Source organism: Nomascus leucogenys, chromosome 20 (assembly GCF_006542625.1).
Source record: "Nomascus leucogenys isolate Asia chromosome 20, Asia_NLE_v1, whole genome shotgun sequence".
NCBI classification, from domain to species: domain Eukaryota; kingdom Metazoa; phylum Chordata; class Mammalia; order Primates; family Hylobatidae; genus Nomascus; species Nomascus leucogenys.
In genome coordinates this window covers 79,464,022-79,488,758 of record NC_044400.1, presented here as the reverse complement: position 1 = coordinate 79,488,758, position 24,737 = coordinate 79,464,022, and the positions used below count along the sequence as shown (strand labels likewise).

Sequence of the window (24,737 nt, the reverse complement as noted above, 5' to 3'; positions counted from 1 at the left end):
GTGGGTCCCCATGTCTATGGCCAGCCCAGATCTCGCTCTGGAGCTGCAGACACAGGTACCCATTCTCCCTAACATCTCCATGGGGATGCCAAATCACTCAAACTCACACTCCACCCCACCTGGCCACTCCCTCGGGTGCCACACCCAGGGACCCAAAACCTGAAGGCCTGGCTCAGAGTCCCGTGTGCGGCAGAAGCAAGTGAGCGCTTCTGACATCCAGACGGCAACACCGCTGCTCTCGCTTCCCCGTGAGGTCTCGCTCGTGGCTCACACCCGGCTGTGTTCTCCTGCCTGCAGCGTGGAGATGGGGTTGCTGGATGCCGCAAACAAGGGCCTCCTTCTGGTGAGAACAGCGACGTGGTGCAGGACTCCAGCGCCGCCCCTCCTGGGTGTGGGGCTTGGGCAAGGCCCTGGGTCTCTCCAAGCCTCAGTTTCCTCATCTGTGAAATGGGGACAAACACACCACTGCAGAGAAAACTGTTGGTCCTGATCAGGCCCCTTCAGGGCCACTGCCCCTCCGTGGCAGCTGGGATCGCCCTCTGCAATGGAAAGTTGCCCATGGTCAGTGCCGCCCTGGCTCGGAGTTGGGGCAGGGAGCAACTTCTTAGGAAGCACCCCCAATCGCATGATCAGGAATCCCCATCTCAGCTCTGCTTCTAGGGAACCTGGCCCAAGGCTGCCCGCTTCACGCAGGGCTGCCCGCATGCCCCTGCCCAGGCACCTTACACACCCACTCACTCGCCACTGCCACTCCGGGGCAGCCACCGTCTTACACGTGAGGCTGGGGAGGCCCAGAGGGATCACTGCCACTTTCTGCAGTGGCCTCCCTCCCTCCCTCCCCACTCCGTCCCTCCCTCCCCCCTCCCTTCTCCCTCCCTCCTTCTGTCCTCCATCCTCAGGGCTGCGAAGGAAGGGAACTCTTTCAAAGGAAGGAACGGAACTCTTTCGTTCCTTCAAAGCCTCAGCTTTGCATTTGCAATGAATGTCCTTGTGTTTTTTGGTTACCAGAGAAGAGATGCAACGACAAATTCTCAGATGCATCTGTGTTCTATTTTCCAGTGTCCATAGTAACTCCCAGTGTTATCTGTCATCTGCTCAAGAGATGGGTGACGGCTGGGCCCTCTCTGGGTCCTGCCAGCTGCCAGCCCTCCAGGGCAGCGGCCGGGATGGTGCATGAGGCTGGGCTGGTCAGTGGCACGGCCGAGAAGAGGAAGGGGCCCCAAAGTAGGTGGCAGGAGAAGGAGGAGGAAGGCAGCCAAGGACACAGAAGAGACACGTGCTCAGACAGGGGCGTTCTCCCTCTTCACAGGTGAGCATCTGTAAAGGAAGGGAAGGGTCTCACCCCAAACCCAACAGACCAAAGCCTCAAGATCTATCAGCGAACACGGGGTTGTGTTTGTGTGTCTGTGGGCTCACGGGAGGTGCAGGCGCCAGCACCTCACACTCGCGGGGGATCTGCAGCCCAAGGCACCGCAACCCCATGGCCACAGTCGGTCTGCCAGACCCCGGCCACGAAGGCTGAGGATGGGGTCCCTTCCATCCAGTCCCACAGACACTTCCGAATGTCTGCACCACTCAGAGGTGACTCCGAGCAGACATCAGGTTCAACTCTGCAGCCCGGCAGAGGGGGCAAGGTGGCCAGGCCTGGCTGGGGGTCACTTGGGGAGGGGGCTTGGAGACTCCTGTGGGCCCCCCAGGCCCAAGCAATAGCGCACACAACAGACACAACCCATGGCACCCAGACCCACCCGCAGGGCCCCAGCAGGCCAAGCTCCAGCCACAGCCCCTGCTAATAACAAGGTCACGTCCTTAAAGTACCTCCTCACCCTCCCACAGCCATAAGAAATTGCCCAGGGGCTGCCTCGGGACCCCACACAGAAACCTGAGCTGCAAAACCTGCCAGATGTGAGGCCGGGCGTGGTGTCTCATGCCTGTAATCCCAGCATTCTGGGAGGCCGAGCAGGGCAGATCACCTGAGGTCAGGAGTTCGAGACCAGTCTGGCCAACATGGTGAAACCCCATCTCTACTACAAATACAAAAATTAGCTGGGCATGGTGGTGGACACCTGTAATCCCAGCTACTTGGGAGGCTGAGGCAGGAGAATCACTTGAACCCGGGAACTGGAGGTTGCAGTAAGTCGAGATTGCACCATCACACTCCAGCCTGGGCGACAAAAGTGAAACTCCATCTCAAAACAAAACAAAACAAAAACCTGCCAGATGTGAGGCCACACCTAAGCTTCCCAGGGGGCCTGGACTTTCTGGGCTCAATGCTCTGCCTGCTGCCAGATCCGTCACTGGGGGGACGGGGCAGGGGTGAAGGAGCAGGGGCCAGAACACACTGTGGCTCCTCAAGCTTTTCCTGGACTCCTGTCTGCACATGGAGCGACAGCCCTGCCTCCAGATGACCAGGGGCAGGACCCAGGATCCCAGCAAGCTTGCTTGTTGGAACCCTTTTTGGATGCAAGTAACAGAAATGAATTCTGGCTTCAGCCAGGAAAGAAAAAAACAGAAAGAAGGAGAAAGAGGAGAAAGGAAAGGAGGGGAAAGGGGAAAGAAAGGGGAGGGAGATGGCAGGATGGTCCCAGAACCCACAGGCAAGGATGCACGCTGAGCTCGGGAACGCCCAGAGCAGGCACTGGGGGAGGATGGGAGTGCTTCCGGCACGCAGCCTCCCCTCCTGGGGTTTTCAGCCACGTCCCTCTGGGTACAGTGTTACTCAGCAGAAGAATTCACTGCCAGGCGATTCTGGGCTTCTCAACTATCAGCCAGACCCTCAAAGAGACTTGTCCTTCTTTGTTCACTTCCCCAGGGTGGACACGGCCTGGTCCTGCCTGGTCAGGGGCCCCCATGGTGTGAGCACGTCCTCTGCTGTGCCCACGTAGGCCAGGGCTGAGGTGGAGGGAAACAGCCCCCATTGCCTGCTTGGAGCCGGCCACGCTTCTGCAGGAAACACAGCTCCATCCAGCTATGGGCGCTGAGCTGGGAAGCCCTGAAAGGTGCCTGCTGGCCTCCAGGCCCAGGCCGGGTGGGAACCTGCTGTGGTCGCAGGCCTCCTTGTCCCATCAAGCAGCAGCTGACTCCCTGTCCACAGCCAGCTGCATTCCAGTGGGGAAGCTCCATCCCAGGCTGGTCTGATGACAATTCCACAATTCCACCCGCGCTGCCTCCAGGAAGCTCTGCTGATGAGGTTCCCGTGGCCCTGCCTATTGCAGGCAGCTGACTGAAGGCCAGCGGCCCGGCCAGCCCAGCTCACCAAGCAGCATTTCTCACTTGGAGCATGGGAGAGCTGGAGTTGTGTTTTATATTTGTGCCAAGAAATGGCTCCAAGCACTGCAGACGTGGGCTCTGGCGGAGCCTCCAATAGGGAAGGCCACGCGGGGCCAACAGCCTCCTTCCGCCCAGGGGCTGGCCCAGGAGGTGAGAATTCCACAGAGGAAGTGCACACGTAGCACTTGGCCCGCTCCCCCTGGGGCAGAGCCGTCGCCTCCCTGCCCGAGAGGACCCCAGGCTGACGGCGGGGGATGGGGCTGCCCGGGTCACACAGGGACCCTGGAATGCAGCAGAGCCCAGCACCAAAGGTTAAGTGAGGCCAAATCAGCACTGAGGGTGGAGCAGTGCCAGGGCTGGAAGGACAGTCACTACCTCCCACCCTAGCAGGCGGCTGAGGGCTTCTTTGTTTTTGGTGGAGTCAGGATCTGGCTAAACAGACTGTTAAAGAAATGCGGAATTCCAGTCTATGCCATTTTCTGGGTAACAGAGGGTTTAGGAGAAATCCCTTCTGCTCCACTTTGTTGAAAATATTTCTGCACTCCAAGCGCCCTCAGCAGTGTCAGCAGGGCACAGCCCCTCAGGAGCTTGTGACGCCCATGTGCCCTGGTCTCAAGGAGGTTCCCAGACGTTGCACTGAGCACCAGGTCTCCTTGTGAACGTCCCCATGAGAGCAGGGAGAGCCCCTTCTCTAGCTGGTGTCCCATGTCCTCATCAGGAGCACATATTCAGGGCCACAAGCCCTCGTCCCCAACTATGGTGCTGCGATTTGCTGTGTGTATTCATCCATTTTCACGCTGCTATGAAGAAATACCCAAGGCTGGACAAATTATAAAGGAAAGAGGTTTACTTGACTCACAGTTCTACATGGTTGGGGAGGCCTCAGGAAACTTACAATCATGGTGGAAGGGGAAGCAGGCACATCTCACATGGTGGCAGGAGAGAAAAGTGCGAGAAGGAGGAAGAGCCCCTTACAAAACCATCAAACCTCATTAGAACTCCCTCACTATCACCAGAACAGCATGGGAGAAACTGCCCCCATGATCCAGTCACCTCCCACCAGGTCCTTCCCTCAGCACCTGAAGATTACAATTCAAGATGAGATTTGGGTGGGAACACAGAGCCCAACCATATCAGTGGCCTTGGGCAAGTGTCTCAGCCTCTCTGTCTCTGCTTCCTCATCTGAATGACAGGGTGACAGTGAGGACTCCCATCTCTTAGGGTTATGTGGGCATGAAACAGTGCAGCTAGTGCAGCTGAGGGCAGGCACATTTGCTGCTCCCCTTACCCCACAGAGCGTGAATCGTGCCCCCCACACTGGCTGCCTGTCCAGGGCCACAGAGGAATCCTGGGGATCTCCATCCACCCTACCATGTCTTGCAGACGAGGATGCCCAGGCTGCAGAAGTGCTGGGAAATCAAGGTGGCAGAGCTGGGGCTGAGCGCTGGCCTCCCAGGGCAGGAGGCTCCTCCTGCACCCTTGAGCCTGGGGCACCCTCCCTGCATCTGGCTTCAGTGCATCTGACTTCCCACAGGCAGAGATGCCACCTCCTCAGGGGCTGCAGGCTCCTGTTCGCAGATGGAAGATGCGGCTCTGAGGGGTGAGGAGTCACAGCCAGAGTGGCACCTGGTCAGAAGCCTGCTCCAGCCACAGTTTCTGCCACCTCTGTCCTATCTCTCCTTTGAAAGGTGGGGGACAGGGACCTAGAGAGGCTGCCAGGGCCCTCAGTGTAGCACCAACTCTTCCTGAGAGGTCACGCAGCCAGGAGAAAGGACAGATCAGCTGTTGTTGGTGGAGAGAGTGGGACATGGAGGGGGCATTCCTCTGCAGCTGAGGGCAGCACGCAGGGGAGGGCAGGTTGAGCAGAAGGTGAGTAATGACCAGAATCAGCAGGACCCAGACCAGGAGGCTGGGGGAAGCAGTAGATGCAGCAACAGGTACCCTGCAGGGGCCTATTTAGAATCCAGAGAAGTGGCATTCAGCCCCAGGGAGCTCAGGGACTGGGGTGGTGAGGCAGAGGGGGCTGGCACTGGCAGGGCAGGGCTGCCACCAGAGAGTGCAGTTTGCAGGTGCGGCCAGGGTGCCTGGAGTGTGGCAGGGGCAAGAGCAAGGGTTTGGAGCAGACCCTTGGGACCCGAGGAAGAGCTCTGCCAAGCCTCAGTGCCCTCTTCCCCACAGGGAGGATGATGAGAAATTCCTCCCGGGTGGAAGAGATGAGCTATTGCAGGTGGATACAGACTTGGCGCAGGTCCACACCCAAGGACTGGCAGGACCTTCGTACACTACAGACTCGGCACAGGTCCACACCCAAGGAATGGCAGGAGCTCCTTACATGCTGGGGGTCAGGAGCTGCTGGCTGAAAGGCTGGAGCTGGCACAGCTCCAGGGGAGGGCAGCAGCCCAGGCCCAGGAGGAAGAGGGAAGGCAGTAAAGCTGGCGCAGGGACCTGGTGGGAAAGGGAGCAGGCACAGGCAGAGGGGGTTCCCTGCCTCAGTGAATGGGGGCCATTGCTCAGCCCTGCAAGAGCTGCAGGAGACTCAGGTGGGCCATGGGGAAAGCCTAGGAGATGGGGGCATGAGCAGCATGGAAACGGCGCTGAATGTCAGGCTGAGGGGCTTACACCACGCCATGTCCATTCCATGCAGTGCAGACCCGTGATGCAGCCCCTGCCTTGCCCTGAAACCCGCCCAGCAGCCACCACCAAGATGCCCACCAATCTCAGAGGCTGGAAGGGGAGCAGGAGAGAGCAGGTGTGGACGGGTGTGGGGACTGCAGAGGGCACCGCAGGCCCGGGAGCCTCGGAGGAGATGCCCTGTCCCATAGCTTGGGAGCGAGGCCAGGACAGGCTGAGGTTTGCAAGCCTTGGCACCGAGGTGCGAGAGGGCTTGCTGGAGACGAAGCTAGCCAGGAGGATAAGAACAAGAGGGGCTCAGAGCCTCCTGGAACTCCAACATTTCGGAGGGTGGAGGGGAAGCAACTAGGGCACTGAAGAACAGCATCAGGTTGTCGACGAAGAGAGTAGAACCCTGTAAAGTATCTGTTTTCTGTAAAATATTTGAAGAGATTTATTCTGAGCCAAATATGAGTGACCGTGGCCCGTGACACAGCCCTCAGGAGGTCCTGAGAACATGTGCCCAAGGTGGTCGGGGCGCAGCTTGGTTTTATGTATTTTAGGGAGGCATGAGACATCAATCAAATACATTTGAGAAATATGTTGGTTTGGTCCAGAAAGGCGGGACAACTCAAAGGTCGGAGAGGGGGGAGGGAAGCGTCCAGGCTACAGGTGAATTTAAACATTTTCTGGTTGACAATTGGGTGAGTTTGTCTGAAGACCTGGGATTGATAGAAAGGGAATGTTCAGGTTAAGATAAAGATTGTGGAGACCAAAGTTCTTTGAAGTCTGATAGTGGCTGCCCTTAGAGACAATAGATGACAACTGTTTCCTATTCAGATCTTTCAAAAGGTGCTAGAGTTTAATCTCCTCAGGATTGGGAGGGTCTGGAAGAAAAAGATCTAGCTATGTTAACAGAGATTCTTTACAGATGCAAATTTTCCCCCACACAGAACAGCTTTGTAGGGTCATTTCAAAATATGGCAAACACATTTTGAGGTAAACTACTTTGATTTTTTTCTTCCTTGACTTGTAATGTTATGCCAGGGTCAGGTTGGAAAGTAAGTCATAATATACAGGGTTAAATAAAACCCATCTGATGAGAATTTCTGATTTGCAGGGCAGGACTCCCCAGACCCCTTAGATAGGAATTTGGGCAAGATGAAAAACCAGTTTAGTCCTCAAGGTGATGGTCCTGCAGTTGTTACACTGGCTGTCTAAAAATGATCACTGGTTGCAGGCGCCAGGGAGAGGCAACTTCCCAACAGATAAAGGCACTTGAAATTGATCACCAGCGGCTTCCAATAAAATCTCAGGAATTGGGTGAGTGGGCAGAGCAAGCGCATTAAGAGACAAAACGGCAGAGCATGACCCTCTGGGGGCATCCTACCGGAAAAGGGGAAGCAGCCTCAGGTGAACATACATACAACTTCACAAACCCACTGTAAATGCTCACGTCCTGAGTGCAAGGAGGGCACCGTGCATGCAGGCAGCCCACCCTAACAAAAGCATCACAGGAAAAGGGACACAAGACCGCAGAAGTATGCCAATATCTAAGACCCCAAGTCAAAAGGTCAAATGCTGCACTTCACCTCCACAGTGCATGTTTGGGTCTCTTCCAAGTGTACTTTCTTTTCTTTCCTGCTCTAAAGCTTTTTAATAAACTTCCACTCCCGCTCGAAAACTTGCCTCAGTCTCCTTTTTCTGCCTTATGCCCTTCAGATGAATTCTTTCTTCCAAGGAGGCAGGAGTTGAGGCTGCTGCAGACCCATGTGAATTCGCCACCGACAGCTCATATTCGCCACACCTAACAGGAGGATCGCTTCAGTCCAGGAGTTCAAGACCAGCCTGGGCAACATGGTGGCACGTGCCTGTGGTCCCAGCTACTTGGGGGGCTGAGGCAGGAGATCAATTAAGCCCAGGAGGCTGAGGCTCACTGCAGTGAGCCGGGATGGCGCCACTACACTCTAACCTGGGCGACACTACAAGACCCCATCTCAAAAAAACAAAAAAGTAAAAGGGAAAATATTTTTGTACAGCTGTACAATGTGTGTTTTAAGCTAAGTGTTACTAAAAAAGAGTCAAAAATGTTTTTAAAGCTCATAAAATTAAAAAATTAGAAAAAAGCTCAGGTGAATGTGTTATTGAAGACATTTTTTAGTATAAACTGAGTGTGGCCTAAGTGGGCTGTTCATCCAGCCTGCAGCAGGGCCTCAGAGGCACTCCCTCCTCTCCCTCACGGACACCCACAGCCTTGTCCACAGGCCCCAGTCAGGGTGAGTGCCCTCCACAGCTGAAGCATGTTTTCTCTTTTACATCATATTTTCACTGTACCTTTTCTACGTTTAGATACACAGACACTTACCACTGCGTTACAACTGCCTACAGCATTCAGCACAGTTAACGTGCCGTGCAGGCATGTGGTCCAGGAGCAACAGGCCGTCCCCCACAGCCTGGGTGTGGGGCAGGCTGTCTCATCCAGGAGCACGGGGCACACTCTGATGTTGCAGGATGATGAAATCACCTAACAACGCATTTCTCAGAATGCATCTGCACTGTTAAGTGACAGACACATGACTGTGCTTTCTCGTGAACCACCTTTTCCCAGAACGATGAGGTCCACAATATATAGTTTTCTGAGCAAAAACAGCAACAAGAAAGGGTCAAGCAGAAATGAGCTGGGGGCAGGTCAGCAGAGGGCTCAGCTTCTCCTCTGGGACCCTCACCCACACAAAGCTCTTCTGCACAAGGCCCGGGTTCCTCGTCCTGTGACAGTTGTGGCCCTGGAGAGTAGCCCCAGCTGATGGCAGGATGAGAGGGAGAATACGCAGCCTCAGTCCCTCCTCTAGGAAGCCTGCCCTGCCAACCTCGACAGACCCCAGGGCTTGGCCATGCCACGAGCCAAGGCCTGTGTGACCTGGTGTCTGAATCCCCAGCACCAGTCCAGGGGGCTGCGGTCACCATGGCAACTCCACAAGGGTGCCTGCAGGCCCCAAGACCACAATGCTCACCACAGGTGGGCCTCCTCTGCAGCAGATGGGGCAAGTCGGGGTGCCTGGGGACAGAGGCTGCCCCTCAGCCAGTGAGACCTAGTGCCTGCCTGGCACTAGTCTGGAAAGCAGTGTAGACACGCTGTACCACTGGTGATTCCCCTCATGACCACCTTCGTGGCATTCCCTAGATCCCACCTGTACAGGGGAGACACTCAGGCTCCGAGAAGTCACCGGGAAGCCCTTGGGGCTGGCCACAGCAGGCTGCCATGATCAGTGCCCCGCCCCACCCGCCGCCAAACGTCTATCTGCCCACCTTCATCCACAGATGTATTGTTCATTGCTGCAAGGGAACCGTGCCCGACACCCAGTCACATGACCTGTGGACAGGGGCACAGTGGTGCTGGGGGGCAGTAAGAAACGGTACCTGGAACCTGGAGATCAGGTCAGGTGATGTGGTCCCCAAGGGCTGTTTCTACCAGCTGATTACGCCAGGTGACACAGAGGGGCCTATGGCCATGGTGGGCCCCACTAGCATAGCTCTTGGTCTGGCAGGACCCCACCTGGGAGAGCCAGGGCCACCCCACATGCCCCCAGCCCCATCTGATGCTCCTTTGAGACTGTGTCCTTGTGGCTAATGACTGGAAACTGCCGTAACAAGTGCTGGGGAAGCTCATCTTCCCCAGGGCCACCACCCTCACCAGGACTGCAGCGCCGGAGCCAGGTTTGGAGTCCAGCAGCACATGGCACAGAACCAGGCTCTGTGGCCACTCTCCTGTCTCCCCACACGAAAATTAAAGCAGGGGCTCTGGGCTTGGGAAAGACCTGGGAAGGGGAGGGGAAATGGGAGTCCAGCCACCTGGAGCTATCCCGGGCCTGGCAGAGGCCGCACACTCTGGCATGGGGGACACCCTGGGAGGCCCCGAGGATTGGGCGGCATCCTGGGCTTAGCTCAGGTGGTGTGCCCCTTCCAGGGGGCAGCAGCAGGGCTGCTCCTCTGGGCCGGGCTCCCTGCATTCCCCGCTCTGCCATCCCTTGATGTCGCCCCAAGCCCCTTTGTGGTTGGGCTCAGCCCTTCCTGCTGCAGGGAGAGCTCCAGCGAGGCTGCAGGGCTGGGGGGCCGAGGGGCATCAGGTGGCTTGTCCTGAAGTGCGTGACCCTGGATGTGCTGAGCAACAAACCCTGAAAGCCCTGAGGCAGCTGGGCAGGAAGATGCCTCACGGCCTAACACAGGGGCTGGGGGAGGGTTGCGGCTCTGCGGCTCATCTTCGGGAAGAGAGTTCTTTCCATCTCTTCCTGCTCCACCATCCTCAGTGCTGTGCTCCCGGCCGCTCCCTCGGGGCTTCTACACCAGGTGTCCCCTGCAGGGAGAACTTCCCTGCGTGGGGACCCCAGAGGCCTCAGCAGAGCTCCCTTGTGCCTCACTAGTCAGAGCTGCAGCTGCTCGACCAACTGGGGCCTGCCCCAAAGGGCCACGGAGCACCTGTCTCCCAGTAAGACGAAGGGTGGACCCTTCCAGGGCCAGGCACCTCCTGGCACATCCTCAGCCTGGGATCTGCACTCTGGGACTGACTTGGAACTCAGAGGGCAGGGTGTGGGCCCGTGGCAGCGCTGCCCCGTGGTGCTGCAGAGCTGAGGTGCCTTCAGAGAAGATGCCCGTTTATTCTCACTGCTCAGGAGTGATGAGTGCAGCGCTGCCACGGAATGCCACAAGGCTGCTGCCAATAACCAGGCAGATACACCCAACGGAGGGGCACCAGGGTACAACGCAGAAAGTCAACGGCAGAACAATGTGGACTGCATGTGACCTTTTGTATAAAACCATAGAAATAACTTTAAATAGAAACATCGGGCGTCAGATGCCATGGCTCGCGGCTGTCATGCCAGCACTTTGGGAGGCTGAGGTGGGAGGACTGCTTGAGCCCAAGAGTTCAAGGCCAGCCTGGGCAATATAGCGAGACCCCGCCTCTAAAATTTTAAAAGTTGGCCAGGCATAGTGGCGTGCATCTACAGTCCCAGTCACTTGACAGGCTGAGGCAGAAGGATGGCTTGAGCCCAGGAGTTCAAAGCTGCAGTGAGCTATGATCTTGCCACTTCACTCCAGCCTGGGTGAGAGATCAAGACCCTATCACTTCATAAAAATAAAAGAGAAACAAATCAGGACTTTTTTTCTGGAAGGACTAAAAAGGCCTGCTGCAGTATTTCTGGGGAGACGGTCTCGTGGAGGAGGGAGGAAGGTGTAGGTCTTACCTTTCTGTCATCTGTGATATTTACATTTTTAAAGCCCTGTCAACAATTCACTTAGGATTTTTTTTTTCATGCCACTTAGAGTGGCCCATGTGAGGAAATTATGAGTGTTTTTATTCTCTGTAACTCTAAAAACAACCTCAACATAGCAAGCCTTACGCCTTTTTTAAAAATACCAATCTGGCGGATCCCTGCTCCAGAGCAGCTGCTCTCCAGTGTGGTGAGAAACGCTGGCAGATACGGTCTTACTTCTTGAGAAGCCCCATCCTCTTCACAGATGTGGACATGGCATCGGACAGCGCCCTGGGAAGGGCCTGTGCGAGGCAGCCTCAGCCGCTTTCCCCCAGGAGACACTGTAAGGATCCATGCACAACCTTTATGACATGAAGATGCTGTGCACATTTCAAGTGGCTGCATCTGAAACGAGCCAGGCACCCAGCTGGGGGCTTCCCAGTAACTGTGGCTTCTCTGGCATGTGATGTTTATGAAATATGGTTCATCACTGTGAGGATCTGGAGAAAGCTGGGAGGAGGTGGGCTGAAACACAGCCAGAGCAGAGACCACAGCACTGAGGACTGCCGGGGAAGCTCTCCTTGGTTTGGCCTCCCTGACCAGGCCTCAGCTGGCAAGGACGCAGCTCACGGAATCTTCTTCCTCGGGGTGGTCTGGGGTGGCCGCAGCTCCGCAGGCCCATGGGCAAACGGGCAGCAGTCCGTGGACAGAGCACAGCCATCAGGGTGATGCATGAAGAACCAGCAGAGGCGGGTTTTGCAGGCTTCGGAGAGCAGTCTCTGTTTCGCTTCCGGTTGCTTTGTCTTCCACAGCGTCTCCTCTCGCCAGTCACGGATGTGAACTCTCCCATTCACAACTATGGTTTGGAACAGAGAAAAGACACACTGAGAAGTAAACCTGAAAGTTCCTTAATTCACCAGCCTCTGTTTAGCTCCCACGCCACGGCAGGTGCCAATCCAGGGTCAGGGATACCACCAGAACACAGCCTAGAGTTCCTGCTGGTCACAGTGAGTTTGCCTCCAGTGGGAATGACCGAGGTATGGGATGCATCTTCAGGCAAGGCCGGGGAAGGTGAGCCCTGCGGGAGGTGAGCAGCAGCCCCGCACAGACCCAGGAAGAGCATTTTAGGCAGAGAGGCAGCAAACCCGAGTGTCCCAGGACAGAATGCACCAGGACTGGCCGCATTCGAGGGACAGCCAGAGGGGAGGGCAGAGGACAGAGCTGGGTCCCATGTGGCCTCATTATTGAGGCCACGACCTTCCCTCTGGCTGAGTGGCAGGTCCTGCAGAGCCACCATTTTAGAAGGATCACTTGAGTGGAGGAAGGAGGGACCATGGTGTGAGAGCCGAAACACGAGAAAACATCTGTGCTGCAGCCCCAACCTCTGAGGACTGTCTCAGCATTACAGGCAGAAAGAGGGGCAAGGTGCAGGTCCCTCCACGCAGTCTAAGGACGGGGCTGGAGCAGGGCGGCCTCTGCTCCTTGGTGCCGTCCCAGCGCACTGGGTTTACATGCGCCTCCCAACCAGAGCCCCTCCAGGTGCAAGTGTGGAGTAAGAGAGGCCAAGGAGCTCTGGAACAGGAACACGAAGGGGGATCTGCCTACGTGCAGTGGTTTAGATACCCCCTCTGGAAGTGCCACTGGGACCCAATGGCCAAGGCTGATCTCCAAACTGGGGAGCTGGAGGGACATCAGAGTGGGGTGGGGCCAGGAGAGGGCTGCTGTGGGCCCGCTTGTCACCTGGGTGCCAGGCCTCACGGGCCTCCTCTAGGCCACCTCCTGACCCCACCGCCCAAATTGGGCCGAGATAACCCCCTACACTCCCATTTGGCCGTTTCCTTGTGGGAAGCCAACAACTCCCCATGAAACGTGGCCAAAGCAACCACCTCCTTCCTGGTTCTCGCTGGAAGCTAGGAAACCGCTCGCAACAGAAGGCTCAGGGGAACAAAGGAGCCTCAGTGCGGAAGTCTGGCTCACCGACTTCCAACGAGAATTTGAAAGTGTAGGAATTAAAGCCTGAATTCTGCTTTCACATCACCTTGTGTGTGGCAATAACGAGCCTGTGTGCTTTTGACAGACTGATATTTTACAAATAGTTTCCCCAGAAACTAGAGAAATGAGCCCAGAGAGCGGCGCCTCGCTGCGTCCAGAGACACAGTTGGGGGCTCACCCTCACAGCCTGGCTGGAAGCACTGCCAAGGCCAGGCCTGACCCTGTTTGCCCTCCCACGGCCGCCTCTCTGTCTCGCCTCCCAACATCGGAGCTGAGGTTTCTTAACCTGAAGGCTCGGGTGAAGGCAGTCCCACAACACTCTGCCCATGTCCCCATAGCAGCACCTCCTGGCGCAGCACAGAAGGGCACATCCTGGCCACTGAGGGATCTGGAACCCTCTGAAGGGTGCTCAGGAGAAGCCCCAGGGGCCAGAGCTTCCCCCCAACTCCCATGGGGCACATGATCCCAGTGAGGGGCCTCTGGCCTGACGCCCTGACCTATCAAGAGAATGGGGGGTGGGGATCACTGAGGCCAAAGGCTGAGCACAGATTCCCACCCTCAGAGCCAGCCTCTGCACCCCCTTCCCCAGCGCAATGTGACAGGCCAGCTGGCAGCAGGCCCTCCCACGCGGCTCCGGAGTTAAGAGCACACCCAGCCATGTTTTGGAAGCAGGACCTGCAGGGTGTCTAAGGACTGAGGAGCGGGTGCTGATGATAGAGATGAGGCTCCCGGAATGGTGCAGGCAGGCTCCAGGCTGGCCCAGCCGTCCTGACCCACTCCCCGTGTCTACAACCCCGGACATGGCAGGTAGCTCCCAGCCGCCCCTCCTAACACCTGAGCTCCCATCTGGCCAGGTGCCAGAAGTGGTGGCCTTCCAGGGGCACTCGCTCCAGCCAGCTAGAAAGACAACCAACAGCTAGAAAGACTCTCCCCCTCTGGAAATGTGCTCCTCATTTTGAAATGGAACCACAGGGCCACAGACTGCTCAACCCAAGTTCCTGCCGTCTCCTCCCTCCCTACTGTGCGTGTCCCCTCGGACTCTTAACTCAGCACAGGAACTGCCATCTCCACCACTGCTTCTGACGGCAGACACTCCCTCTCACCAAGTTGTTCTGAGGAACGGGTTGAGGATTAGAGTCCTCGGATGATGCCATAGGCTCAGGGGTGCCAGTGCTAGCTCAGACCTGGCCTGGACTGTGGCGTGGCCTCTCCACTCACTGGGAGACTTCGGGCCAGTGCGCTGACCTCTCTGAGCCATGTCTGCGTGTTCAAGGAGGAAAGGCCTGCTCTGCCATGAGTGCAGGATGAGACGAGGCCCCGCGTGTACCCAGCAGCATGGTGCCAGGCTCCATACCAGACAGCATGGATGGAGCATGCCACCCCTTGGCGGCCTCAGGAAGGGGCGGGGACAGAGGCAGGGCTGGCCCTCGTGGCCCTCACAGGTCATGCTCAGGGCTGGCTGACCTGAAGCCATCTGGAAACATTTCCAATTCCTCACTCTCATAAACATTTTCAGAGACTAGCCACGTTAGCTTAAAACAAAACCTAAACCTCATACAGAGATAAGACCCAGCTTCAGAGCATAGTTTTCACATGACTGGAGGAGTATGTTTATTTGGAACCCAATCCCCAGGCCTCCTACTCAGAAGCGTTTCCAAAAACAAGTTTGCCCCCCAGGGTGACCTGCACAGAAAAACACTGACATACAAGCAGACTCATCGTGGGTGAAAAAGACAGTATTTCAGGAAATCAACAAAAACAAGTGTTGGGAAAGACAGAAAAAGGCCCCATGGAGGTGGGAAGTATTCTAACTGCCTAAAGCTCTATGCAAGGAAGAGCAGACTCCAGGCAGCAGGCCCAGCCCAGCCAGCACTGCAGGCCCAGTGTCTGCTCTGGAGGCAGCCTCAGGGACATGCTTCTGCACCTGCCCCGGGAAACAGAGGCTCCAACCATGCTCACGGGCCCCCCACCCAACAGCAGCTCACCTAGACAGGCCAGTTCAGCTGAAAGCCAAGTTCAGCTCTCCAGGAGCAGGCAGGCACACAAAGGCAGTGTGTGTGTGTGCACAAACCCACGCGCTTGTGCTCTTGTGTACACATGAGGCATGGCACACACACCTGTGCTCTCTCACACACCCACAGAGCCAGATACTGCACTGCACCTGACCCCCCACAGCTGCCTCATGGGCAAGGGACCCAGAAGCTAGGATGTGAGCCAGGCCACTCCTTCCCACTATGACTTCGGTGTCATCCCTACCCATCAGTCAGAGGCCCAGTCCTTCTCCTGGTCATGGCGGCTGTAACCTGACCAGCTCCCACTCTTACTCCTGCCAACCCTGGCTCTTTGCAAATGCTGTTCGCTCTGCCTAAAGCTGTTCTCTGTTCCTGACTCCTCTTTTCCTTCCAAGCCCAGCTCAAGTGTCATTTCCTAAGTAAAGCCCTCCTGAGCCCACTTGGGCCAGGCCAGTTCTTCCTGCACATCACAACTCACAGAAATGTGTGCTTGGGGCATGGTGGTGACACAAGACACCTACTATTCTTAAAGATGCACGTGGAAGTACTTAGGGGTGAAATAGCGTGCTAGCTAGAATTTGCTTTAAAATACTTACAGAAAGAGGAAAAAAAAAAAGCTCCATAAAGCAAGTTACAGCAAACTCACCAGCCGCTGGCGCTGGTAAACCGTGGCTCCCTGCCGTTTTCCTGCCCCCTCTGTGCACACCTGGAAGCTGCAGATGATGGAACTGTGTACACTGCCGGCACCTGGGTGAGCCCCTGCTACATCTCCCCCTCCCTCACTGCACCGCCGGCTCCAGCAAGCCAGGGATGTGTCTGCCTTGCTTTGAGGGCTGAGTGAATGGCCAAGCGGGTGGAGGGCCCTCCTGCCTCCCTATACCCTGGCAGTCCTGGAGTCACAGGGTGTTGGGGAGCAGGAGAGCTGGGTACCAGGACCTCCCCTTGCCCAGGCCCGCAGGGCAAGGGCCACAGGAGTCCAGGCCTCCACCTGTGGGGCAGGGCTCACTCTTCCCACTCCCCACCCTGGCTCTGTGGCTCGGGATGCTTCCAGTTTGCAGCAGCTAAAGATGACGCCAAACAATGACCCTCAGCCAAGAGGGGCCCGGCCAGCGGCTGCCCGACTTGCTCTGTCCTGCGTGGAGCAAGTGGAGCTGAGGCGTCAGCAAGCACAGCATAGGGGGAGGGAGACCAGCCTGGGGACATCGCATGGGACAAGGTCCAGAGGAGCAAGGAGGGAATGGGGTGACCCACGTCCCACCCTGAGGTCAAATGCCACCCACGTCAGAGCTGGGTGGGGCACCGCGGAACTTGGTGCTTCTGCCAGATTCTTCTGTGAGTCTAAACCACTTTAAAATAAAACATTATTTAACTGAAAAAAGGGGGAAAAAGAAGGAAAGCACGGCGGGGGAGAGGCGGACTCCGTACCTCGGAACACCTGGTGGCTGTTCCGGAGCAGCGTCTGCAGGCCCCCACACTCCCGCTTCAGCCTCCGCAGGGTCTCCGTGTCCAGCTCATTGGCTACTTCTGCCAGAGATAGGCTCTCTGTGGAAAAACGGGGTTTTTTTCCCCAAAACAACAACAAAATATTACGAACCTGTCACACAGGCAGAAACAGTCCATTTCAGTTCCATACACTCACACGCTTTATGCACTCCAGCATGAAGGACCACGATTCCATCTCACCTAACCCACACCACACCGCAGCCAAACCGTGAGGGCCGCGGTGTCTCCACCCAGCTGAGGTGGCGCAGCCTGACAAGGCGCAGCCCCACACATGCCCCATGCCCGCACAGGGCCAGGCATCAGATGATGCTGCCTGCTCTGGGTGGTCACCTCAAGCTCTTCTCGCTGGTGACCCACGAAGGGGGGGTAGCTGTTTGGAGCCAGGGTTTCTCAGACTAAAGGAGGAAGGCCAAGCTGGCAAGCCTGGGGCCTGAGCCTTCCCAGTGGCTGCTCCAACCATGGGGCAGCCAGCCTGGCGCTACCGGCTCTAGGGTGGCCAGCAAGGCCATGCTAGGCGTTAAAAAAAGGAACAGCACAGATACCACAGTGATGGTCTCTTTCTCCTTCGAATTTCTGCTTTGAGAGCCTGCATGTATTTCAAAACGCTCTAATCAGAAAACCTGGTGACAATAACATCATTTATTACTGAAACATCAAATTGGATATGAATGAAAGCTGGTTTTCCTGCCTGTATTTGCCAGGAACTTCCTATCTGCCAGGCGCTGCACTTCATGTCTTATCCGCACCCTCCCAAGCTGCAGGAGAGCAGAGGAGACGGCGCCTGTCTGCATGCAGCTGAGCCTGTCGGACCCCCACGGATCAGGGGGGGTCTGGACCCAACCTGGCCAACTTTCTGAGTCCACCTTTCGGCTGTCTCAAATCCATTCTGAGAGGAGTGTGAGTGTTTTAAAAAAGATAACATATTGTCCCAGTCAGCCTTCCCTGTCCCCCCGGCTCTGGCCCAGCACGGACTCCATAACGGGGACTCTCACTCTCGCAGCCATGGGTGCCTCCGGGCCTGGCACATCCGGCCTCTTGGTTATTCATCCTTTGGCGTGTGCGGTCTTGACTCCTAGCCAGGCAGGACTTGGAGCCTCTAGAGGGCAGGGCCCTTTCCCACCCTATTTCTCAGCAATGTCCCACAGGGACAGACGCCGAGCTAGGATGGGTGAGGTCCTGGAGACAGAGCCACACATAGCCCACAGGCACAGAAATGCAGAGGTGCCTGCCTGAGGACAGGCTGGGTGGGGGCAACCAAAGGCCCTGAAGGCCGCCTGTGGGCGGGAGGAAGGCAGTGGGCTGAAAGGTCAAGGGCACAGCTCCTCCCTTCTCACAGCAAGGCCACATGGAGAGTCCCCAACAAGCCCCAGACCCACGGACACCTATCTGGAGGGGACGGGGGTCCAGGGCCTGTTAGGCACCCTGGTTCCCAGGTTCCAAGGGGCAGGCAGGACTGAGCCATCCCCACTCTCCATCTCCAGGTCTGTTCCTCCTTCCTCCTCACCCACTGAAAGCTGCCCATCCCAGGCACAGCTGATGTCTGTGCGCCCCTCATCTCCTGGGAATTTAAAGGTCCAACTGCACTCAAGAACTGTCACTGTTTACTGAACATGGGAACTTTCAGACCACACTGATGTCCCTGGGGCTCCGGGGCCCAGTTGCCTGTGGTGGGCTCCACGCTTTGCCAGCCTCAGCCTTCTTCCTCTGTGCTCCAGCCCCACCACAGCAGGGTGCCTTTAGTCAGCGCAGCCAACCCAGAGACCCCATGGTACCTGGTGGTTTGCAAGCAGCTAGTCGGCCCCATCAGCCACTGAGCCAGGGCCACTCTCGCCAGATGGCTAGAGGCTCTGCTGACCAGGTACCATCAGGTTCAAATGATTTCTGGAGGGGCTGTCTGTGCTCAATGGCCCGGCCCCATCCCACATACACATGGTGCAAGAGGACAAAAGATAAAGAAGGAAACAGGCATGATTTTGTCCCAACATTCACAGGTGAGGAAAGCAAGGCCTGGAGAGGAAGGGTTTCCCTCAAATGGGCAGCCAGGCAGGAGTCACTGACGGAGGGGATGGGGCTCCGTGCCCTTCTCCAGTTCCCAAAACTGCAAGAGAAGCCAGGCTCCGGCTGCAGCTCTACACCACCCTCTGGCGGCCAAGCAGCATCCCTGCCCGGAAGGAGGCGAGGTCCTTAGAGCCCTGGCTGGCTCTCTGAATGCCTTTAACTTCAGCACACCACTCACCCCATGAGAACATAGTTTCAGCACACCACTCACCCCATGAGAACAATCGATGTAATTTTCTCCTTTTGCCATGGCTGATTGTTGTGTTTTGGAGATTTCAAAGAGAATTAAATTATCGAATCACAACATCTCCAAATCTTACCACATACTCAAGGGGACAGTGCATTTTGCTTGCCCTCAGTAACCTTTCTCTTTGGATAATTTCTAGATTGAAAATGAGTAGTTCTAGCCCCTAAACCTGCATGTTTGGTAAAAGTTAATTAAGGGTCCAAACTCTGTCACTCCCTGGCCTGGCCTTGGCCTTCCTCCCTGGAAATAACAAAGTCCTTTATGTTTATAAGAACTATTTGGAAAATTTTAAAGAATTTGCTTGAAGACAGCCTATTCACCCACCATCAACGGCTTTTTCAAAGTGTGTGTAGTCACAGGGCCACACCATTTCATGTCGGTTATGAAGACGTGAATTCCTGCCCTCAAGCCTGGGAGCATGCTAGCCCCTAAGGTGGTGGGCAGCTTACCTCCCCTGTTCCAGGTCTTCAAACTCCCATTTTGAGAACTTCTTGTGTTTAATTTCTTTCCACCTAACAATAAATTCGCCACTTGCAAAACTACTTGGTCAATAAAATCTCGCGGCAGGGCGGCACAGTTTCTTACGCGCTCAGCCTTTTCTCTAGGATGAAATCCAGGTAGCCAGGGTCCTTCAGCCTGGGACCCTGCTCCATGCTCAGCAGCCCAGGCCTTGGCTACACACCCGACCCTGGTGTCCAGAGCTTGCTGACCGTCACAGTGACCAGCACTGCCAGCAGCAACCCAGGGTGGAGAAGGGGAAAGCTCCCGGCCAGGTGGGCTTACAGGGCAGCCCCGCCTGCTCTTAATGTACTGAGTCCTCTTTTCATCCACGGAAGCTTCTCTGGAGGAAGGGTATGTTCTGGATTTCCCAACGAGACAGACCTGAGTTTGAAAAGAGCAAAGCAAGTATTTTAGCTGGCTAGTCTGTTTCAACGTTCTCCATGGAATTCTCTCATCCTGGAGTACAAATCACAAGTTTTAAAAGTCTATCATTAAAAAATCCTGATTTAAAAAACTGACACCAGCTGGGTATGGTGGCTCACTCCTGTAATCCCAGAACTTTGGGAGCCCAAGGCGGGCGGATCACTTGAGGTCACGAGTTTCAGACCAGCCTGGCCAACATGGCAAAATCCCGTCTCTACTACAAATACAAAAATTAGCCGGGCATGGTGGCCCTCACCTGTAGTCCCAGCTACTCAGGAGGCAGAGGCAGGAGAATCACTTGAACCCGGGAGGCAGAGGCCAATGAGCCAAGATTGTGCCAATGCACTCCAGCCTGGGTGTGACAAGAGCAAAATAAATAAATAAATAAAAATAAATGAAAAATAAAAACTGACACCAATATAAGTGACTTAAAAATTAATAAAACAGTAAAAGCCCATGGTTCCCTCTCATTACTCGGACCTTCACAAGATCTAACAAAGGCACCTAAACTCAGAGTTCACACCCCTGGGCCCGGCAGCCGCACCGTCCTAAAGGTTTCCTGCTGCCGCCCCTCATTCCACCCCTCAGCCGCCCTGGGGGGCACATGCTGATGGTAACACTGCAGAGCGCCCCAGGGGCTGGGAAGGGAAGCAGCTTTGTCCCCACCTTGCCAGAGCCAGCGAGTGCACACGGGGGCTGTGCAGAGGGCCTGGAGCCATACAGGTGCTCATGCGTGCTCGCCTCCCTTCGTGGCACACCCCGATGGAGGGTGCCCTTCAGACAGTCCCCTCCGGACAACCAGGCCCAGCCAACCATGGCAAGGGCGCCTCATTTCTGGGCTTCTTCTCCAGGCATCAACTACAAGGCCAGGCGCAGGTGATAAGGAAGCCGACCTCCTCACTATGTGACAGCCACACCTTTGCTCCCCAGCTCTTCCAGCGGGATTTTAAATTCTCAGTGCCTGTCACACACCCAGTCCCCATCAGACATGTGCTGTGTGTGAACTGCTTTAAAAATGACAAAGCACATTCACATCCACTCTTACATTCGATCCCCAAACCTGCCACTGATAAGGAAACTGAAGCTCAGAGAGATGAAGCAACAGTCCACGGTGTCTACCAATTAGTAATGGGGCAGCAAGTGCAAAAATCAAAGCCACGGGCTCCACGGACCTGCCTAGAGGACCCAAACTTTAGCAGTTTCTCCAAATCAATTCTGACCTCAGAAGCCCAAGACTTGCCAAAAACAGAGGACACTGAGAGGATGACGGGATGGTTCAGCAGCAAGTCCTAAGGTAACTTCCCATGGTAGCAGGGCAGTGACAGCACCAGCGGCCCTGAGGCCTGTGCCAGCAGCCAACGCTGCTCCTGGTGCACGGCTATGACTGCAGCCGGCCAGCGAGTGCCCACGACATGCCCTCCCCGCTGTGGGCTCTGAAGACATCATCCCGTCCAGCCCCACAAAGCCCCGGGCAGCCTCCTCCTGGTCTCACAGATGAGGACAGGCTTGCGGAGCTCTGTAATCAGCCTGAGTGCACCGCGGGCAGCAGCAGAGCCGAGGCTTCGCTCAGATCAGCCGGGCCCTTTCCTGCTAAGGCAGCCATCAAACTCTGTGGCCTGGACACGACGGGGTTATTTTTTAAAAGCACACTGTCTGCCAGCCACAGAGTCTTGTCAAATAAAGTTACCAGAGACTGAGGTGAGCTGCTGTAAACACTTCCATGGTACTTTCAAAAGGTCAAGCCCTCGGAGCGGCAAGAGGGCGTAAGTCTGCCCTGTCCACACAAAGGTCAGAGGCACAGTCCCACTGCTCACAGAAAGCCCCCGGGCCAACTTCTGCCCAAATGACATTTCAGGTGAATCTGAATGAACTAGGCCTTTAATGAGAAAATGGGAAATCACTGTGAACTTCTGAAATACACTTCAATCGCAGCCAATTATTTGCGACTTGAAGGAGCAGGAACTTTCCACAGGTTCAGCCACAGGCCACACTGAGGCCTCCTCTGGGCAGGTCCCCTGGGGCCACTCAGAGCTTCTGGAGAGGCAAGGAGGGCTTGGCGAGGGCTCCTGCAGGCCTGGAGGAGGGAGCACCGGGGTGCCTTTAAGGAGCCGTGGGACAGAACAAGCCTCTGGGCCTCGTCAGTGACAGAGGCACAGAAATCAGCACCGGCACATTCTGGAACATTGTGAACGTTACAGCGTGGTTCACGGCTCTGTGACAGAGCCCTGAGCTCTCCATCTGAATGCCGACACACTGCCAAGAACAACAATGAGAATCATGACATACTCTTTTGGTTGAAGGAATCCTGAGGCAGTCTTCGTCCACGTGAAACCCACAGGTGAAGCCCACTTCTTTAATGAAGTCAAGGTATTCCCGGTACTGAGTCTTCTTACTCTGCCTCCGGGAGTATCTTCCAATGAAGTCAAAGAAGCAGCAGGGGAGGACAAAGAAGCGGCAATTGTAGGAAGACCTCCAAAAAGAACCAACAACCACAGTGTCAAGCATCCTGAGCAGACGCAGTCAAGGAAATTCAGCACAAAGCACAAAGCCACATGGCAATCGCGTATCAGGGCAAAATAGGGAAGTGATGTTCCTGGCCAATATTGTTTCTTTTTTTTGTATATAATGTCCACTTTTATTTCAGCTTCAGTGGGTATGTGTGCAGGTTTGTGGCATGGGTGTACTGCAAGATGCTGAGGTTTGGGGTAAGACAGATCCCATGACCCAAGCAGTGAGCATAGTAACCACCAGGGGGTTTTTCAACCTCTGCCCTCTCCCTCACTCCCTACTCCAGCAGTCCCCAGTGTCTACTGCCACCATCTTGATGTCCCTGTGTACCCAGTATTGAGCTCCCACTTATCAGTGAGAACACGCAGCATTGGGTTTTTGGTCTCTGCAACAGTCTGCTGAGGATAATGGCCTCCAGCTGCACCCATGTCGCTGCAAAGGACATGATCTCCTTGTCTTTGTGGCTGTGTAATATTGCTTTTCATATTAAAAGACGAATTACAGCCTTCCCCAAGTTAATTTCTAGAAATAAGGCAACACAGTATATCTTTTCAATAAAATATGAATCTAATTACTTTGATAAAAATGATTTTTTTTCACAGTTACTGTTATCAAGCGTCATCTAAAACTTCTTGAAGTACTTTAAGATGTCAGCTTTTAATAGGAACTGTTAGAGGGAAGCACAACCAAGCCCGAGTGAAGACCTGATCTTTAACCTAGTTACTCCTTGAGAATGAAAACAGCTCAGAAGAACCTGCGATAAGGAGACCCAGCAACGAAACGTCAATGCGCAGCAGCACAACCTGCTTTGTGACCAAGTCTCTCGGACACACACAGCTCCCCGTGCAGAGGCAACTGTGGCTGCAGAGGGTCTATCGATGGGTAGATTTCCCCTTTAAAGGCAAAGCCTCATGTTTTCAGAAAAAAACGTCCAAAAAGGACACCTCTTTTGACACCGGATATAAATACTGTAGAAGTAATCACAGTGCCAATCAGTGCTGGCCAATAGAGATATAATGTGAACAATCTCAGTAATTTTATATTTTCCAGTAGTCATATTTTAAAAAGGTAAAATAAAACAGGTGGAATTTATTTTAAATTTAACCCAATATAGGCAATATGCAAACATTTCAAAAATTGGAACTACCCACATTTCAAGTGCTTGACAACCGCACACAGCTAGTGGCTACCCTTTTGGACATCACTATTTAGAAGCTGAAGCATTTCCCAGCCATTCACCTGATAACTCCTCTACTTCTCACCTGGCTGCAATGACAGGTATCCATGGTGTGAGTTCATCAGAATGGTTACCAATTAACCAATCAACATCAGGGAAAAGGGTCTTATCATTGGGTGTGACTGCATCTTCCTAAAGGAATAACAAAACAAGACAAAATGTTTTGTGAATCAATGTAGAGCTACTGCGTGGGCAGGACACAGCGGGAGGGTACAGGCTCTGGAGTCACACAGCACAGTACAGGCTCTGGAGTCACACAGCACAGAGCCGCACAGCACAGTACAGGCTCTGGAGTCACACAGCACAGTACAGGCTCTGGAGTCACACAGCACAGTACAGGCTCTGGAGTCACACAGCACAGTACAGGCTCTGGAGTCACCTGCTGCATGACCAAGAGCGGGGAAGTCGATGTATCCTCCCTAGGTCTGCCTAGAGGGCAAGAAACGCTGGCAACTTGTAGGGAAATCACCAGACAAACTAACAGCACCTTTCTGAGTGCTAATCGCCTTTGGATCATTTAAAAGCTGATTTTTCCATAGGCATGAGGAGGAGCTCTAGGAGAGACAGCCACGGAACGGTTTCACCTCTGGCAGAGTATGGGAGCAAGCAATGGCTTCGGAGGAGGTGAATAGAAGGCAGAGAGGTCTGAAGCTGATTTAAGTGCATAATACAACACAGGGGTCTAGCCTCACAGGCCTTTCAATCTAGGAAACCAAGTCTATGAATAGACAGAGAATTTACATATGTAAATACACAAAATTCTTTACCATTAGGCTATTGCCTTTTGTAAACTATCAGAAAGTGATTAAGATCCCCCTGAATAGGCACTCTAACCATTCTGACAAATTCTGCAGTTAAGCCGAGGACAGCTTGCTTTTATGATTTCAGAACTTTAAATAGGCACCCTACCCTTTCTGGTAATTAGCGGGCCATCATTAGTTACTGAAATCAACAGTTTCAATAGCAATCCTGTCAGTAAAAACTGGAAAGAGAGGGGGAAGGGAGACCACACAACCACTGAAAATCTTCTTAATTTTCCAGTGGTAGGATGAGTCCCCAAGGTAAGTACACAGAAGTTATTCCCTAATCATAATGGGGAAGACATTCTGAGAACACTCACTCTTCAA

General features: G+C 54.8%; 1 protein-coding gene across 2 annotated transcripts in view; it reads right to left on the bottom strand.

The window, feature by feature from the left end:
• Positions 1 to 11,210: 11,210 nt before the first annotated feature.
• Positions 11,211 to 24,737, bottom strand: part of TRMT44 (tRNA methyltransferase 44 homolog) — a 35,844-nt gene continuing 22,317 nt past the window's right edge. For both annotated transcript variants that reach the window (XM_030801275.1, XM_030801276.1), the window contains exons 7-11: positions 23,636 to 23,742; positions 22,152 to 22,335; positions 19,391 to 19,823; positions 16,559 to 16,675; positions 11,211 to 11,985 (exon numbers count right to left, since the gene is read on the bottom strand). In XM_030801275.1, coding sequence (XP_030657135.1) covers positions 11,756 to 11,985; positions 16,559 to 16,675; positions 19,391 to 19,823; positions 22,152 to 22,335; positions 23,636 to 23,742 — 1,071 coding nt within the window. In that variant the 3' untranslated portion in view covers positions 11,211 to 11,755. The remainder of the gene's footprint in view (positions 11,986 to 16,558; positions 16,676 to 19,390; positions 19,824 to 22,151; positions 22,336 to 23,635; positions 23,743 to 24,737) is intronic.